Below are 18,787 nucleotides of genomic sequence, written 5' to 3'. Positions count from 1 at the left end.
CTCCGATTGGTCCGGTTCAGTCAGGACCCTCCTCTGATTGGTCAGGTTCAGTCAGGACCCTCCTCTGATTGGTCAGTGACCCTCTTCCTGGTGTACCTTCCTCTAAATGGACCATCACTGACTACATGAACGTCCTGCTGTGCTGAAGAAGACTGTAAACTAGAGACTGAGAGCAGAAACTGTTCACTGAGCTGATAAATCAGGAGAGAAGTCTCCTCATTTCCTCGTTGACTTCCATCCAATCAGACTCAAAGCACTGGCTTCACTTTTCCGGAAGCTACGTCCACTTTTTTATACCATCTGTAGTAATAACAGCACTAAGTTCATCAGTGCAGCAACAGATTCATGTCACTTCCCTCAAACAATATTAAATTATCATGTATGAAACATTTCTTTGACTTTTCCTGAATTCTACTTTTTCTAATTTTATAAAAAAATCCATCTCGACAAAAAGAAGAACACACCTCGGAACAAATCTTTATCTGTATTTCTCAGCCGGTTGGCGTTTTCACAAGACTTGATGCTTATTGGCTCACAGACGCTGATGAGATTCACCATTTAGCATCAAAATACAGTTAACTGACCCCGAATGACTGTTTGGTGAGCGGATTTCATGGAAATCTGTTCTGCAGCTGTTGGGATATTTAGCTCCTTGTTTGAAGGACAGACTGAACAAACATCTTCAGGCTCTTTAAGTGAAGCGATGCTCCATTTACAGTAACCGGACGGCACCAGTGATTACACAGGTTCATTCACCGCAAACACAGCAGCTCCAATGGAAGAAATCATAATAAATTAGAGTCATTGTGATCTCATGTGGGATCTGTTAGTAACCACAGTGGTGCTGCTCCGCTGACCCGACTGCAGGAAGCCAACATCATTATTTATGATGTGAGTGAGGGAGTCTTGTTCACGACTACACGCTGAGATTAAACGATCAGCGTTGGAACGGCTCAATTAAAAGTTCAAGCGTCAGCTTTACACAGTTGACATTAAGATTAATGAGCTTCTTCAGTTAAACATTATTAGTTCTGTCTGCAAAAACAAGACTTCAGACTTGAGTGTATTTAAAGGACAATTTCAGTTCTTTTAAACCTGGGCCTTATTGTTTTACACATATTGTATTGTACTATTCAAACCCACCAGAATCCATTGACAGAAACAGTAATTTTACACGAGTTGCTAATACAGCGCTGCCATAATTGGTTAATTTGTCTGTTGTTGTGTGTGACACAAATATTGTCTTAGACCCAAACTCACCCTTTAAAACACCAAAGTTACACATTAACACAAACACACTTGCTGCAGCAGCAGACCAGCAGCTCCTGTGTCCTGTTCTCTAAAATCCCTGTTTTAGTGAATGTAGTCTGGTGTGTGTGCTGTTTGTGGTTAAACCAAAAGGATCTTCCAGGTCTCTCTCTGTAGGGATCCTTTCCATGATGCTGTCACACACTTAGAATAACATTCTGAGCCTGGCAGTGGATCAAATAAAATAAGATTTAGATCATAATAAATGTAATCATCATTCTAAAATCATAACAAAAATAAAGTGATCTTCCTGGTGCTCAGAATAAGACTGGAGATGGCTTGTACAATCGTTGTGGTGGTGATGCATTCAAGGACACTCAGATGGTTTCAGCTCTTCCTGCTCTGACTCTGTTGGTTTTCCTGCAGGGAGGACCAGGACCAGCTGGAGGCCCGGGACTGGGCGGACGCCGTGGAGCCAACGGACAGAAGGTGTGTGACATCATGTGACCTCATTGTCGTTTAATCGACGTAAAACGTTAATATGAAACGTTTAAACTATAAGTTAGTGGGGTTAGTGGGCATGTTGGACACAAAGATGTCTGGGAGAGCTGCAGCAATCAGCCAATTAATTCATCAGTGAATTCATGAGTCTTTTAAAATAAGTTAAAATCATCTTTTCTCTTCTCCTTTTATCGTCTAAAAACAATCGATAAATGAATCAGTGTCTTCTTTTTTGACATTTGATAAATAGCTGTGTCTGGTACTTGCAGCTGCAACTTATTTTCTCTATCAATCAATTAAAGGTTTGATCAATAAAACATCAGAAACAGTGAAAAATGTCCCACAGTGACCTCATCAGACGTCCGTCAGTCCAAAACACACAAATATTCAGTTTATTCTGATGAAAAAACAAGAAAAGCAGCGATTGGAGAACCTTAAAGTGATTTAAAGGATTAATAGATAATCAAACTGGCTGCTGACTGGTTTTCTGTTGATCGATTTATTGATTGATCCAGTAAAAACTGTTACAGAGACGCTGATTCTGTTCACTTTGAAACTGATTTGGTGTCTCAAGCTTCAAAGACTTCCAAATGTTCCAAATGTTTATTGAAATTACATTTTCTGACTGAAACCCTGTGAATGACTAGAGGAGCACTGGACCCTGAGACGTCTGCTGTCAGTGTTCCTCAGTGTCAAATGATGAGAGTTAAAGGGAAACAGAAGACCTGAAGAATGGGATGATGATGAGGAAACAAACCCCACGTGTTGTGGGCCACATGACGGGAAAATAAAAACTGCCTGTTGTTCTTGTTGAAGGGCCAACCAGGAGATCCAGGCGACAAGGGCGTCCCAGGATCCCGGGGACCCAGAGGGATGCCGGTAAGGGGCTGAAACGTCTGCTGTGCTTGTACGTGATGAGAAAATAAACTGTGTTTGATTCAAACCTCCGTCTGTGTCCGGCTTTAAGGGTCAGGATGGCAGAGACGGTTATGGACCTTCAGGAGCTAAAGGGGCCAAGGTAGACGAGATCTTAACGATTTAACCCTCTGAACTCTCTAAACGCTTCGTCTGCTTCTTCTTCTGGTGACGTCATTTCTTGGAGGACCTTCTTCTTCATGTCCCTAAAATGTGTCCAACCTCAGCTAGAAGGTTCCAGAAGTCAGTGAAGCAGAATGAGTGAGAAAAGACTTCAGACTGGAGAAACATGGAGGAAATCCAGGAATCAGACATGTTGTTCATCAGAGGAGACTAAAGAAAGACAGAGAACATGTTGATCCAGAACAACAGGAACACTATAGACCTCCACTACACACTGACACACTGACTAACTAGCACACACACACTATAGACCTCCACTACACACTGACACACTGACTAACTAGCACACACACACACACTATAGACCTCCACTACACACTAACACACTGACTAACTAGCACACACACACTATAGACCTCCACTACACACTAACACACTGACTAACTAGCACACACACACTATAGACCTCCACTACACACTGACACACTGACTAACTAGCACACACACACACACTATAGACCTCCACTACACACTGACACACTGACTAACTAGCACACACACACTATAGACCTCCACTACACACTGACACACTGACTAACTAGCACACACACACTATAGACCTCCACTACACACTAACACACTGACTAACTAGCACACACACACTATAGACCTCCACTACACACTAACACACTGACTAACTAGCACACACACACACACTATAGACCTCCACTACACACTGACACACTGACTAACTATAGACCTCCACTACACACTAACACACTGACTAACTATAGACCTCCACTACACACTAACACACTGACTAACTATAGACCTCCACTACACACTAACACACTGACTAACTAGCACACACACACTATAGACCTCCACTACACACTGACACACTGACTAACTATAGACCTCCACTACACACTAACACACTGACTAACTATAGACCTCCACTACACACTAACACACTGACTAACTAGCACACACACACTATAGACCTCCACTACACACTAACACACTGACTAACTATAGACCTCCACTACACACTAACACACTGACTAACTAGCACACACACACTATAGACCTCCACTACACACTAACACACTGACTAACTAGCACACACACACACTATAGACCTCCACTACACACTAACACACTGACTAACTAGCACACACACACTATAGACCTCCACTACACACTAACACACTGACTAACTAACACACACACACACTATAGACCTCCACTACACACTGACTAACTAACACACACACACACTATAGACCTCCACTACACACTGACACACTGACTAACTAGCACACACACACTATAGACCTCCACTACACACTGACACACTGACTAACTAACACACACACACACACACACACACTATAGACCTCCACTACACACTAACACACTGACTAACTAGCACACACACACACTATAGACCTCCACTACACACTAACACACTGACTAACTAACACACACACACACTATAGACCTCCACTACACACTGACACACTGACTAACTAACACACACACACTATAGACCTCCACTACACACTGACACACTGACTAACTAACACACACACACACACACACACTATAGACCTCCACTAACACACTGACACACTGACTAACTAACACACACACACACTATAGACCTCCACTACACACTGACACACTGACTAACTAACACACACACACTATAGACCTCCACTACACACTGACACACTGACTAACTAACACACACACACTATAGACCTCCACTACACACTGACACACTGACTAACTAACACACACACACTATAGACCTCCACTACACACTGACACACTGACTAACTAACACACACACACTATAGACCTCCACTACACACTGACACACTGACTAACTAACACACACACACACTATAGACCTCCACTACACACTGACACACTGACTAACTAACACACACACACACACACTATAGACCTCCACTAACACACTGACACACTGACTAACTAACACACACACACTATAGACCTCCACTACACACTGACTAACTAACACACACACACACACTATAGACCTCCACTACACACTGACACACTGACTAACTAACACACACACACTATAGACCTCCACTACACACTAACACACTGACTAACTAACACACACACTATAGACCTCCACTACACACTGACTAACTAACACACACACACACACTATAGACCTCCACTACACACTGACTAACTAACACACACACACACACTATAGACCTCCACTACACACTGACTAACTAACACACACACACACACTATAGACCTCCACTACACACTGACACACTGACTAACTCTGGATCACATTATCAGAAACCTGTGCTAACAGCTTGTTTCCTGGTCACAGGGAGATCCCGGCTTCCCTGGCTATCCCGGTCTACTGGTGAGTCCATCTGTTTTCACCGACAGCAGATCAGATAAAGTCCAGCATCACTCACGTCGTCGGGGCCAAATCCATCTGGACGGAAGCCCGGCTGGAGCGCTTTGGCTCTAATGTTAGATTAAACCAAACACGGCAGCGAGCTGGAGTCATTTTCTCTTCTCAAGCAGAGTTCAGCTCCTCCGTCAGCAGTAAAACCACAGTTAACAAACAAAAGGACAAATAGATACATGAGGAATGAAGGAGCCGTGGGAGCGGCAGTAGTACAAGAAAAAACTAAACAAAAAAGTAATATTCTCTGAGATCAAAGTCAGAAAGCTCGTATGAACGGAGCCGTTGTAGAATCTCGGAGAATGTCTGAATTTTATCTTGTACATTTTGTTCAGGGGGAGGACGGCCTGCAGGGCACCAAAGGATTTCCAGGACGCAAAGGGAACCGCGGCCGAGGCGTGAGTCTTCACACAGCTCTGGTTTCTGGTGTTTTCAGGCAGGTTCTGCTTCATCGCTGAGTTTATTTCTGGTCTCACTGATGCAGGGGAACTCAGGCAGGCCGGGGGAGTCGGGCGTGTCCGGAGAGCCAGGATACCTTGGACACAGGGTGAGCATCATCACCATCATCATCATCATCTTCATCATCATCATCGTCCGTAAAAAGCCAATGGATCCAGACCACCTTAACCCTTCATACCACCTTAACTATCAATCCACAAGTTGAGATCAAACAAACAACAAAATCTAAAAAATACCACCTTAAACCCGAGACTTTTACATACCACCTTAACTGAGCTGATTAAACGATTAGTGGACAAAAAAATGAATCAGCATCTTTTTTTGTTTGTTTTTTAATCAGACACATTATCAAATAAAACCGATGGATTAAACAGCGTTCACGTCGTTGATCCGTCAGTGTGCAGACGAGAGAGGAAAAACATTTTAAAAACATGAGAGCTCAAACGGAAATAAACAGGAGCAAAGGTGTAATGAAACTAACACTGATCAATACCATCAGACGGTGATCACTGTGGTCGTATTAATAACAGTAATAATATTGATAATAATAAGAATAATTATCATAATTACAGCAGTGGCAACAGCAATAATAATAATAAGAAGAAGAAGAAGAAGAAGAAGAAGAAACGACGACAATGAAACCATACCGCCTTAACTCAGCCTTCTGCCTGACCACCTTATGTCCCCTTAAAGTGGACTGACTGACTGACTGACTGACTGACTGACTGACTGACTGACTGACTGGCCTGTGAGTACATTATGTCTGTAACCCCGATGGGCTCTTTATGCCTGACTGATGAAAGGGTTAATAATGACGCCTCCTCTCCGCAGGGCCCCAGAGGTCCTCCTGGAGGCAAAGGAATGACCGTAAGTCCACCTTAAAGTTCACCTGCCGTCATTTCAGCCGTCATCAGGTCTTGTGAGTGTGTTTTCACAGGGGGGGGGTGTTTCCTCAGGAGTGCCAGCTGGTCACCTACATCAGAGACAACTGTGGTCAGTGGCTTTTCCTCAACTCCAGCTGTGTGTGTGTGTGTGTGTGTGTGTGTGTGTGTGTGTGTCTGTGTGTGTGTGTCTGTGTGTGTGTGTGTGTGTCTGTGTGTGTGTGTGTGTGTGTGTGTCTGTGTGTGTGTCTGTGTGTGTGTCTGTGTGTGTGTCTGTGTGTGTGTGTGTGTCTGTGTGTGTGTGTGTGTGTCTGTGTGTGTCTGTGTGTGTGTGTGTGTGTCTGTGTGTGTGTGTGTGTGTGTGTGTGTCTGTGTGTGTCTGTGTGTGTGTGTGTGTCTGTGTGTGTCTGTGTGTGTGTGTGTGTGTGTGTGTGTGTGTGTGTGTCTGTGTGTGTGTGTCTGTGTGTGTCTGTGTGTGTGTGTGTGTCTGTGTGTGTGTGTCTGTGTGTGTGTGTGTCTGTGTGTGTCTGTGTGTGTCTGTGTGTGTGTGTGTGTGTGTGTGTGTGTGTCTGTGTGTGTCTGTGTGTGTGTGTCTGTGTGTGTGTGTGTGTGTGTGTGTGTCTGTGTGTGTGTGTCTGTGTGTGTGTGTGTGTGTGTGTGTGTGTCTGTGTGTGTGTGTGTGTGTGTGTGTGTGTGTCTGTGTGTGTGTGTGTCTGTGTGTGTGTGTGTGTCTGTGTGTGTGTGTGTGTCTGTGTGTGTGTGTGTGTGTGTCTGTGTGTGTGTCTGTGTGTGTGTGTGTGTGTCTGTGTCTGTGTGTGTGTCTGTGTGTGTGTGTGTGTGTCTGTGTGTGTGTGTGTGTCTGTGTGTGTGTGTGTGTGTGTGTGTGTGTGTCTGTGTGTGTGTGTCTGTGTGTGTGTGTGTGTCTGTGTGTGTGTCTGTGTGTGTGTGTGTGTGTGTGTGTGTGTGTGTGTGTCTGTGTGTGTGTGTGTGTGTGTGTGTGTGTGTGTGTGTGTGTCTGTGTGTGTGTGTGTGTGTGTGTGTGTGTGTGTGTCTGTGTGTGTGTGTGACTGCAGCTCGTCTCTAAACCTCTGTTTTCCCTCCACAGCCTGCTCCACTGGTGAGTACCTCCATGTTCAAGGGTCAGAGCAGGACGGTGAGTACACACCTCAGACCTCATCAGACCCCCCCGCTGTCCTCAGGTGCTGGACCACCTAAAGCTCTCCCATAGTTCATACACAGCGTGCAGGTATTCTATGTGATTGGCTGTCTGCTGGTCACATGACTTCCTCACAACCACCGAGCATCAGACGGATCCCTTCAGTAAACCTATTGGCACTGGAAATTTCCGGTATAGCTCTTTCAGATCGGTGCGTTTTTTCCACCACTGCATGTGCAGAACTTAACTTAAAAGTTGGAGTTTTAAAAGAGCGACAGAACGGCAGTTTGCAGGGATCCTTTCAACAATGTTGACAGACATTACAGCCGTTATATCTCTCTCTTCAAAGCCACCAGACTCCATTAACAAAAACAGTCATTTTACCTTGCAGTTTAAATGACCCTTTAAAACATGAATGTGTTGACTGTTGGAGGCAGCAGCAGAGCAGCAGCTCCTGTGTCCTGTTCTCTAAAATCCCTGTTTTAGTGAATGTAGTCTGGTGTGTGTGCTGTTTGTGGTTAAACCAAAAGGATCTTCCAGGTCTCTCTCTGTAGGGATCCTTTCCATGATGCTGTCACACACTTAGAATAACACTCTGAGCCTGTCAGTGGATCAAACAAGCTCTTTTAGTGGACCTACTGTGATCAGGTGCAGTTGTCCCAAAGGATCACGTTGCAGCCATTGCAGCCCGTTTGGTGGCTGCTGGCTGAGGTGATCTACTGGACCAGTTCCAACACTTTTACTACCTACTACCCTCTCTGTCCTGCTCAACATGACCTCCTCTTTGTTGGATTTCAGGGCAATTGAGTTGCCCGGCCTACCCCACTGAGCTGGTGTTCGGTCTGGACATGTCCGAGGACGTGACCCCTGCAGCCTTCGAGAGGCAGCGCTCCGCCCTCCTCTCCCTGCTGGAGGACGTCTCCATCGCTGAGAGCAACTGTCCGACGGGCGCTCGCGTCGCCGTGGTGGGATACAGCGCCTACACCAAGTCCCTGATCCGCTTCCAGGACTACCGCCGCAAGGCACAGCTGATCGAGTCCGTGAGGAACATCGCCCTGGAGAGGACGTCCAACCGACGCCAGCTGGGGGCCGCCATGCGCTTCGTGGGTCAGAACGCCTTCAAACGTGTCAGAGCAGGAATGATGATGAGGAAGGTGGCCGTCTTCCTCTCCAACGGGCCGTCACAGGATGTTAATGACATTGTCACGGCCATGATGGAGTACCGGGCCCTCAACATCGTGCCGGCGGTCATCTCTCTGAGGAACGCTCCGGCTGTTGGTCGGGCGATGGAGGTGGGTTTGGTTCGTCAGCAGCTCATAAACCTTTTTTGTCCACTCAGGGCCGTCAGACGGTCGCTGTCGACCCACAGTGACCGATCACTTCTCACAAAGTGGGTGACCTGCAGCTCTAAGTGTGTAAGTCAGGCGCCAGTGGCACCGGTGGAAGATAATGTTTCAGAGTAACGATGAATCAGAAATGGTGCCTCTAAGAGTCCATCTGAACTCTACCTCTGTCCATGTTGGTCTAAATGAATAGTTGAAGCTGTAGATTTACCGGTAACAGCAGCTTGTTGCCGTGGCTACCGTGGATGGTTCCACAGAGCTGGGTACAGTTTGGATTCAGTCAGGTCAAACTAACGCTCCCTCTCCTTCTCCCGCCACGGAGCTCAGCATCAGGCGAACATCTGGGCCACGACCTCCTCCTGCACTTGGTCTCCATTTTTGGTTAAAGCTGCGTCCTCCAGCTGCTGCCAGACGTTGGTCTTCAGCCTCAAACACGTTTCAGCAGCAGGACAGATGTTTGGAGATTAATGTGACGTGTTTGTGTGTTTCTCCTCAGCTCGATGACTCCGGGAGCTCCATCTTCTCCGTGCTGGGGAGGGACATGGCCGCCGACCTGAGGAAGGTCAAGAACTGCGCCATCTGCTACGGTAGGCCGCGAGGCTCACGTTCACACTTCATACATCACGCAGTTATGTTTCTGTCCGCCTCATTCTTCACTTTGGCATGTTTGGTTTTCTCCAAGTCGAAGATCGTCGGGATTTATTTACTGGAGTTAAAAGCACACAGCGTAGGTTTGAAATGTGATTCTATCATCTTACAGAATCTTCCTGTGGCTTCAGGCCCTGTTTGGACAAACTGTATAAACTGTATAGTCACAGTTGGGAGGGTGCCGCCTTTTCTTTTAGTCTTTCCAAAACCAAAAAAGCACAAGAGCTGGAGCGGGAGGAAGGACCTGAACGCACAGCTGATGTTAGCATGCTTTGCTAACTGCTGTACGGCCGACGTCACGTCCAAGCTGAAGCGTCAGCACGTTATGAGTGAGCTACTTTAGTGTTTGTGGGCTCAGGGGTGAACATAAGACCAGGACGTTAGAGACTCGTCCTCATCCTAAAGGCCTTTTCTCTCGTAACGTTAAGAGTCAGAATGAGCCCAGGTAGCTCACCTGGGGGAGCTGAGTCCTTGTTGCTGCCCGTCATCCCTCTTTCCCTCACCGTCCTAATAAATGAAGCAGAAGTACCTGCTGAATCTACACATGAGGCTTCTGTGAGGAACAACTGTTTGGCTGTAGGTTTGGTGGCGGCGCAGCGTTCAGACACTGGTGTTACATCCAGATCAGGTCCCTCCAGGCTGCACCCCCCACCCTCCACCCCCCCACCCAGATGTTCTGTAATCCTGCCGACAAACACAGAAACATCACTGATGTCATGCAGGCAGCCATCAAATGCATGAAGAACATTTTACATGCTGTTTGAGAGAGAAGTACCACGTGTTTGATGTTCATCTGAACCACTTGGCTGCTGTTGATGTCAAGTTTAGCTGCAGGCCTCTGAATGACGGCGGCTCTGTGCTCCCTCAGACCCCTGCAGCCGTTCGGAGCAGTGCGCCTTCATCCGGGAGGCTGTGCAGCCTCAGCAGGTGGAGCTGGACCTGGTCATGGTGGCGGACGGCTCCAGGGAGGTGCCGGCTGACGAGTTCGCCGGCGTCCAACAGCTGCTGAGCTCCGTGGTGGAGCAGCTGGCCGTGAGCCCGCAGCCCCGCGGGGCCGGCAGCACGGCCCGGGTGGCCGTAGTCCAGCAGAGCGGCACCAAGGTCACCGAGGCTGAGTTCGGCCTGCAGGCCTACCAGACCGCAGAGCTGATGAAGAGGCAGATCCACAACATGCGGCAGCGGGGCGGCTCCTCGGCGCTGGGACACTCGCTGGACTTCGCCCTGAGGGAGGTGCTCCTGAAGGCCGGCCAGCCCCGCAGGAGGAGGGCGGTGCTGGCCGTGGTGGGCACCCGGACGGCCTACGAGGACAGAGCCAGGCTGCGCTACATCTCCCAGAAGGCCAAGTGCGAGGGGGTGGCGATGTTCGTGGTGACGGTCGGCGATCGCTACAACCGGACGGAGGTGGAGGAGCTGGCCAGTCCGCCTGTACAGCAGCACCTGATCCACGTCAGCAGACTGAAGGCCGACGAGCAGGGCTACACCCAGCGCTTCTTCAGGGTCTTCCTCAGCGCCCTCAGCAGTAAGAGCAGCCTCAGACACACGTCCAGTTACATCAGGTGGTCTTCAGCTTTCAGAGTGTGTTTCTCATCTTCAGCACATTCACAGCTGTAAACACATCTGTCTGAACTACACCTGGATCCCACAGCAGGCTAGTAAAGACATTAAAAAGCTGATTAGAAATGTATCCATCTCTAATTATAGTAACATTCAAATTATTTTTCTGCCCCATGGGAGCTTTTACTTTTGCAACATGATCCTTTGGGACAACTGACACAAACAGCTGTTACGTCACTCTCTTCAAAGCCACCAGACTCCATTGACAGAAACAGTCATTTTACCTTTTGCCAAACACAGGAGCTGCTGGTCTACTTGCTGCTTGATGGGTTAGTTTGTTTGTGTTGTTGTGTGACTTTGGTGTTTTAAGGGGTTATTTCTGATCAAACCCAACATCTGTGTATCACACAATGACACAGACACACTGACTGTTGGAGGCAGCAGCAGAGCAGCAGCTCCTGTGTTCTGTTCTCTAAAATCCCTGTTTTAGTGAATGTAGTCTGGTGTGTGTGCTGTTTGTGGTTAAACCAAAAGGATCTTCCAGGTCTCTCTCTGTAGGGATCCTTTCCATGATGCTGTCACACACTTAGAATAACACTCTGAGCCTGTCAGTGGATCAAACAAGCTCTTTTAGTGGACCTACTGTGATCAGGTGCAGTTGTCCCAAAGGATCACGTTGCAGCCATTGCAGCCCGTTTGGTGTCTGCTGGCTGAGGTGATCTACTGGACCAGTTCCAACACTTTTACTACCTACCAGTCACTCAGACAGCAGGATGAGGACAGAGAGGATCATGGGTAGAAACAGAGGAGTGACCCTTTATGTCAGAAGCTGGACTTTTACCTGTAATGGAGTATTTTTGACCCATCGTGTATCTGTCCTGTGTTTATTTCAGAGGGAGTGAACTCGTATCCTCCTCCATCTGTACAGCGGACATGTGGCCAGCTGACAGGCCAGTCCGGAGGACAGACATTCATCAGCGGGTAACTTCCACACTGCCGTGATAACAGTGACGAGTAGAACTACAGCTGAAACAATTAGTCAATGAAACAAAGCAAGTAAATTCAGCAAAAACATGTCGTGGTTGCAGCTTCTCAGAAGATCTGCTGCTTTTCCTTTGAATGAGCTGAATCTGAACGTGTTTTTAATAATGTAAACATCTGTTTGTCTCTTCAGTCAGTGGGGTGTTTTTGTATTGACTTTCCATGAAGATCAATAACCATGAAGCTGTTCTTCCTGTTTTTAAAGATCAATAACCCTGAAGCTGTTCTTCCTGTTTTTAAAGATCAATAACCCTGAAGCTGTTCTTCCTGTTTTTAAAGATCAATAACCCTGAAGCTGTTCTTCCTGTTTTTAAAGATCAATAACCCTGAAGCTGTTCTTCCTGTTTTTAAAGATCAATAACCCTGAAGCTGCTCTTCCTGTTTTTAAAGATCAATAACCACGAAGCTGTTCTTCCTGTTTTTAAAGATCAATAACCATGAAGCTGTTCTTCCTGTTTTTAAAGATCAATAACCACGAAGCTGTTCTTCCTGTTTTTAAAGATCAATAACCATGAAGCTGTTCTTCCTGTTTTTAAAGATCAATAACCACGAAGCTGTTCTTCCTGTTTTTAAAGATCAATAACCATGAAGCTGTTCTTCCTGTTTTTAAAGATCAATAACCCTGAAGCTGCTCTTCCTGTTTTTAAAGATCAATAACCCTGAAGCTGTTCTTCCTGTTTTTAAAGATCAATAACCCTGAAGCTGTTCTTCCTGTTTTTAAAGATCAATAACCCTGAAGCTGTTCTTCCTGTTTTTAAAGATCAATAACCCTGAAGCTGTTCTTCCTGTTTTTAAAGATCAATAACCACGAAGCTGCTCTTCCTGTTTTTAAAGATCAATAACCCTGAAGCTGTTCTTCCTGTTTTTAAAGATCAATAACCACGAAGCTGTTCTTCCTGTTTTTAAAGATCAATAACCCTGAAGCTGTTCTTCCTGTTTTTAAAGATCAATAACCCTGAAGCTGCTCTTCCTGTTTTTAAAGATCAATAACCCTGAAGCTGCTCTTCCTGTTTTTAAAGATCAATAACCATGAAGCTGTTCTTCCTGTTTTTAAAGATCAATAACCACGAAGCTGTTCTTCCTGTTTTTAAAGATCAATAACCATGAAGCTGTTCTTCCTGTTTTTAAAGATCAATAACCCTGAAGCTGCTCTTCCTGTTTTTAAAGATCAATAACCCTGAAGCTGTTCTTCCTGTTTTTAAAGATCAATAACCACGAAGCTGTTCTTCCTGTTTTTAAAGATCAATAACCCTGAAGCTGTTCTTCCTGTTTTTAAAGATCAATAACCCTGAAGCTGTTCTTCCTGTTTTTAAAGATCAATAACCACGAAGCTGTTCTTCCTGTTTTTAAAGATCAATAACCCTGAAGCTGTTCTTCCTGTTTTTAAAGATCAATAACCACGAAGCTGTTCTTCCTGTTTTTAAAGATCAATAACCCTGAAGCTGCTCTTCCTGTTTTTAAAGATCAATAACCCTGAAGCTGCTCTTCCTGTTTTTAAAGATCAATAACCACGAAGCTGTTCTTCCTGTTTTTAAAGATCAATAACCACGAAGCTGCTCTTCCTGTTTTTAAAGATCAATAACCCTGAAGCTGTTCTTCCTGTTTTTAAAGATCAATAACCACGAAGCTGTTCTTCCTGTTTTTAAAGATCAATAACCACGAAGCTGCTCTTCCTGTTTTTAAAGATCAATAACCACGAAGCTGCTCTTCCTGTTTTTAAAGATCAATAACCCTGAAGCTGCTCTTCCTGTTTTTAAAGATCAATAACCCTGAAGCTGCTCTTCCTGTTTTTAAAGATCAATAACCCTGAAGCTGTTCTTCCTGTTTTTAAAGATCAATAACCACGAAGCTGCTCTTCCTGTTTTTAAAGATCAATAACCCTGAAGCTGCTCTTCCTGTTTTTAAAGATCAATAACCCTGAAGCTGTTCTTCCTGTTTTTAAAGATCAATAACCCTGAAGCTGTTCTTCCTGTTTTTAAAGATCAATAACCACGAAGCTGTTCTTCCTGTTTTTAAAGATCAATAACCCTGAAGCTGTTCTTCCTGTTTTTAAAGATCAATAACCCTGAAGCTGTTCTTCCTGTTTTTAAAGATCAATAACCCTGAAGCTGCTCTTCCTGTTTTTAAAGATCAATAACCCTGAAGCTGTTCTTCCTGTTTTTAAAGATCAATAACCCTGAAGCTGTTCTTCCTGTTTTTAAAGATCAATAACCACGAAGCTGTTCTTCCTGTTTTTAAAGATCAATAACCCTGAAGCTGTTCTTCCTGTTTTTAAAGATCAATAACCCTGAAGCTGCTCTTCCTGTTTTTAAAGATCAATAACCATGAAGCTGTTCTTCCTGTTTTTAAAGATCAATAACCCTGAAGCTGTTCTTCCTGTTTTTAAAGATCAATAACCCTGAAGCTGTTCTTCCTGTTTTTAAAGATCAATAACCCTGAAGCTGTTCTTCCTGTTTGTAAATGACAGTAAAGTGAAGAACTCTGGACTGTTGGTTCAGAGTTTCTCACTGTTTTCACCTTTTTTACAAACCAATCAATCAATGTATTGATGGAGAAAATGATCAGCAGGAGAATCCAGAATGAAAAAGAATCATCAGCTGCAGTTTGAGATGAAATAGTTGATGAGCTCAGACAGTAAAATCCTCTTTCGACAGTGATCAATAATCTATAATGATAGAAAACAGTCAGGAGACACTGTGTGTGGAGGAAGTACTGGTACAGCTGAGTACTTAAACAGGTGAACAGGTAAAACAGGTGAACAGGTGAACAGGTAAAACAGGTGAACAGGTAAAACAGGTGAACAGGTGAACAGGTAAAACAGGTGAACAGGTAAAACAGGTGAACAGGTAAAGGTGACTGATGTGAGTGGCTGCTGTCTCCAGTCAGGAGGGGGCGGAGCTGGAGGAAGAGGAGGAGGAAGAGGAGGAGTTTCAGGAGCAGACGGGAGGACTGACTCAGACGGGACAACTGGACGCCATCGAGGCTCTGACCAGAGGAGGTAACACACACACACACACACACACACACACACACAGACAGACAGACACACACACACACACACACACTCTCTCTAATCAATACTCGGTGTGTTTCCAGTGTTTCTCTCGTGTGTGTAGCTTCTTTTCATTCTGAGTCTCGTTACGAATCAATAAACTCTTTTTATTCTACGTTAGCCGCTATTAGCATAGCATGCACAAAGATTTTCGAGATGCATTGTGGGTAATACAGGAGGATTCTTCTCATGTCAGCAAACGTAAACACACGTTATTCTGAACATAAATATAATAACAAGTATAAATGTTCAACACATGAAACAGGCCTTAAGGTGTGACGGCGCCCCCCCCAGGCCGGAGGGCTCAAACACTTCCTGTTAGCAGAGTGCATGCTTTGTTCTCCTGTCTGTCTGTGTGTCTGTCTGTCTCACACCTGTGGAATGATTCCTGTGATTCCTGCATGTGTCTGTCCATCTGCTGTGGTCAGTGTGTGCAGTAAATGTGTGTGTTGTGCTTTCAGCCCGGTGCCGGCTGCAGGCCGACGCCGGCGTCCAGTGTGACGACTTTGTCCAAACGTGGTTCTTTGACAAAGACATGGCTGCATGCTCTCCCTTCTGGTACGGCGGCTGTGGTGGTAACGCCAACCGCTTTAACACGGAGCATGAGTGTTTGCGGACGTGTGGCGGCCACAGTAAGTCCAGACGTTCACGTGCCGATGTCTCGGCTCACACCTTCGTTCTACGTCAGCTTGAGTGTTTGACATTAACGTCTTCTTCCTGTTTGTCCTGTGACTTTAATATCGTCTCCCTCGTCCACAAACCAGCAGGATTTAGGAACTTTAGGAAGTCGATTCTGTCGGTTTTATTAAGAAATAAAGCAGCTGTGGGGTAAAAAGCGCCACAAGAGCAGTTTACAGATTCTTCTTCCTCAGACGTCTGTAAAATGTCTGTTAAACACATCCAAGGTGAGGCTCCTACTGACGGTCACCTTACTGAGGCCCCTTAGTCTTCTTCTTTATGGTTGATTGGTGTTCACTTCCTGTTTGACTTTGATTTAATTCATGCGGGTGTGAACGTGAAGCACAAACCTGACGGACTCTGTCGTCTCTCACAGAAGCGGACATCCTGCCGAGGCCGGAGCTCGCCACCTTTCTCTCCAAAGGTACAAACCACAGGAACAAGTCAAAGTGTTGGAACTGGTCCAGTAGATCACCTCAGCCAGCAGCCACCAAACGGGCTGCAACGTGATCCTTACAGCCACCAGACTCCATTGACAGAAACAGTAGTTTTACACACGAGTTGCTGATACAGCGCTGCCTCTATCAGTCAATTGGTTTGTGTTATTGTGTGTGACACAAATATTGTCTTAGATCCAAACGAACCCTTTAAAACATCAAAGTCAGACATTAACACAAACACACTGACTGATGGAGCAGCAGCTCTAAAATCCCTGTTTTAGTGAATGTAGTCTGGTGTGTGTGCTGTTTGTGGTTAAACCAAAAGGATCTTCCAGGTCTCTCTCTGTAGGGATCCTTTCCATGATGCTGTCACACACTTAGAATAACACTCTGAGCCTGTCAGTGGATCAAACAAGATCTTTTAGTGGATCTACTGTGATCAGGTGCAGTTGTCCCAAAGGATCACGTTGCAGTCTGATCTACTGGACCAGTTCCAACGGAGTTGCCCTGTAACTTCAGAGGACTTTATCAGGTAGAAATGTGACTCACTGAACGGTCACTGCACCTCTTTATCTTCTCTGTGTCGTCTCCATCCAGACAGCTGCTTCCTCCCACAGAACCAGGGCGGCTGCCAGAACTACACCATGATGTGGTTCTTCGACACCGAACAGAACGAATGCTCTCGCTTCTGGTACGGCGGCTGCGACGGCAACGACAACCGCTTCAAGACGCAAGAGGAGTGCGAGAACCTCTGTCTGACGAAGAGTCGGTGAGGAGGAGGAGGAGGAGGAGGACATCACCGGACCATTTAGGGAAAATCACGGCTGGACACCAAACATGTATCAGCAGAGCCTTAGAAAAACAGAAACACGCACCTGCGAGGAAAAAAAGTGACTGTGAATAATTGAAAAACCTTTATTGACAGCTGAGTGTGCTCTGGGACGGTTTGACTAACTAAGTAATGAGTCATTTGTCAGGAGGAAGAGTCGCCGCTGGTTTTCTTCCTTGGACGTGTGTGTTTTGTTTCCTCATTCGCTTTTTAGAGATCAGTTTAAAAAAAAAAATCATTTTCATCATTTTCCAATAGGAAACTCTGAACTGTTGGACGTCGACTAAACTTTAGAGCCTCTTTAACACTTCTGTCAGGCTCCTTCAGGTTTTCCTTCCCATCAGGTGCTATTTTTCTGAAGCGAGGGGGGGTGAAGCACATCAGAAACATTAATGTGTGTGTCAACGAGCCACAGAGCGTCTTTTCCCAAACGACTTGATCTTAATCCTGTTGGGCTGCTGGAGGACCGTCGGTCAGAGAGCCGAAGGCTTCAGGTGGAATCATTTTAAAGGCACCCGCTTATGAACCCTTATTAACTTCTAATTTTGCCATCTTCCCCCTAAAGATGGTGATCGCATTATGTTTTTATCACAGCTGCTTTTAGACAAAGTCCCACCTCTTGTCCAGGGAAATATCTGAGTCTTACTTTCAGAGTTTTGATCAGAGACGAAGCAGCGTGAAGATAATGGTGTCCTGGTGACTGTAGTTCACATCTCTGCAGCTAGAGTCACTAATGTGGCGACGTTCAAACTGAACTTGACTCAAAAATGGACTCATTCACCAAACTTTGAAAGTAGGACCCAGAATCTTCCTTGGACGACGGCGAAGGGTCGAGCTGAACTGGAGCTGCCGCAGAGGTGTCGGGCCTGATTTATTCCATCAATATAAACACGAGGCCGCAGAGCAGCTCGAGCCTTAAAAGGTCTGAAACGTGTCTCAGGCCCGTGTGGACGTCTGTGGTTCATCAAACCGACCGATGGTGCTTCATGTAAAGAAAACAACAATAATAAAGAATTTAAGAAAACCTTTCTGCAGATGGCCACAGTTTTTAATTCATGTTTGACTTATTTTACAGTCCGGGAGGTTTTAGAGGAGCCGCTCACTGAGTTCGGAGATCAGCTATTTCTCAGTCAAACATTTATTCCAAATATTGGAGAATCAAAATGGCTCGTGCAAGGATCTCCTCTGTTCAGAATCAATCAATCAGTGACTTTATTTGTCCCCAATGGGGCAATTAGTTGTGCAGCAGTGGAAGCAGAACATAAAATACATGTACACCTGAAAAACTTAACACCACCAACCAACAGCATGAATATCTTAAAGTCAAAATAGAAAGAAACAATAGAATGAATAGAAAATCAAATCAATCAACCTTTTCCTCCTGGAGCTGAGAAGGGAGATGGCAGAAGGTTCAAAGGAATGTTTGTCTGTTGGTTTGAGCTCGTG

General features: G+C 45.5%; 1 protein-coding gene across 1 annotated transcript in view; it reads left to right on the top strand.

The window, feature by feature from the left end:
* The window catches only part of col6a4a (collagen, type VI, alpha 4a), a 41,816-nt gene extending 23,449 nt beyond the window's left edge, over window positions 1-18,367 (top strand). The window contains exons 25-41 of the mRNA XM_070836101.1: window positions 1,675-1,737; window positions 2,566-2,628; window positions 2,717-2,767; window positions 5,177-5,212; window positions 5,596-5,658; window positions 5,745-5,807; window positions 6,551-6,586; window positions 6,676-6,712; window positions 7,706-7,717; window positions 8,555-9,048; window positions 9,596-9,686; window positions 10,616-11,266; window positions 12,195-12,282; window positions 15,225-15,340; window positions 15,856-16,026; window positions 16,449-16,496; window positions 17,110-18,367. Of these exons, the coding sequence (XP_070692202.1) occupies window positions 1,675-1,737; window positions 2,566-2,628; window positions 2,717-2,767; window positions 5,177-5,212; window positions 5,596-5,658; window positions 5,745-5,807; window positions 6,551-6,586; window positions 6,676-6,712; window positions 7,706-7,717; window positions 8,555-9,048; window positions 9,596-9,686; window positions 10,616-11,266; window positions 12,195-12,282; window positions 15,225-15,340; window positions 15,856-16,026; window positions 16,449-16,496; window positions 17,110-17,285 (2,259 nt within the window). The 3' untranslated portion in view covers window positions 17,286-18,367. The remainder of the gene's footprint in view (window positions 1-1,674; window positions 1,738-2,565; window positions 2,629-2,716; window positions 2,768-5,176; window positions 5,213-5,595; window positions 5,659-5,744; window positions 5,808-6,550; window positions 6,587-6,675; window positions 6,713-7,705; window positions 7,718-8,554; window positions 9,049-9,595; window positions 9,687-10,615; window positions 11,267-12,194; window positions 12,283-15,224; window positions 15,341-15,855; window positions 16,027-16,448; window positions 16,497-17,109) is intronic.
* Window positions 18,368-18,787: the final 420 nt, after the last annotated feature.

This window comes from Pempheris klunzingeri, chromosome 8 (assembly GCF_042242105.1).
Source record: "Pempheris klunzingeri isolate RE-2024b chromosome 8, fPemKlu1.hap1, whole genome shotgun sequence".
Lineage (NCBI taxonomy): Eukaryota > Metazoa > Chordata > Actinopteri > Acropomatiformes > Pempheridae > Pempheris > Pempheris klunzingeri.
The sequence above is the reverse complement of the archived record's forward strand: the minus strand, read 5'-3'. Positions and strand labels throughout refer to the sequence as shown.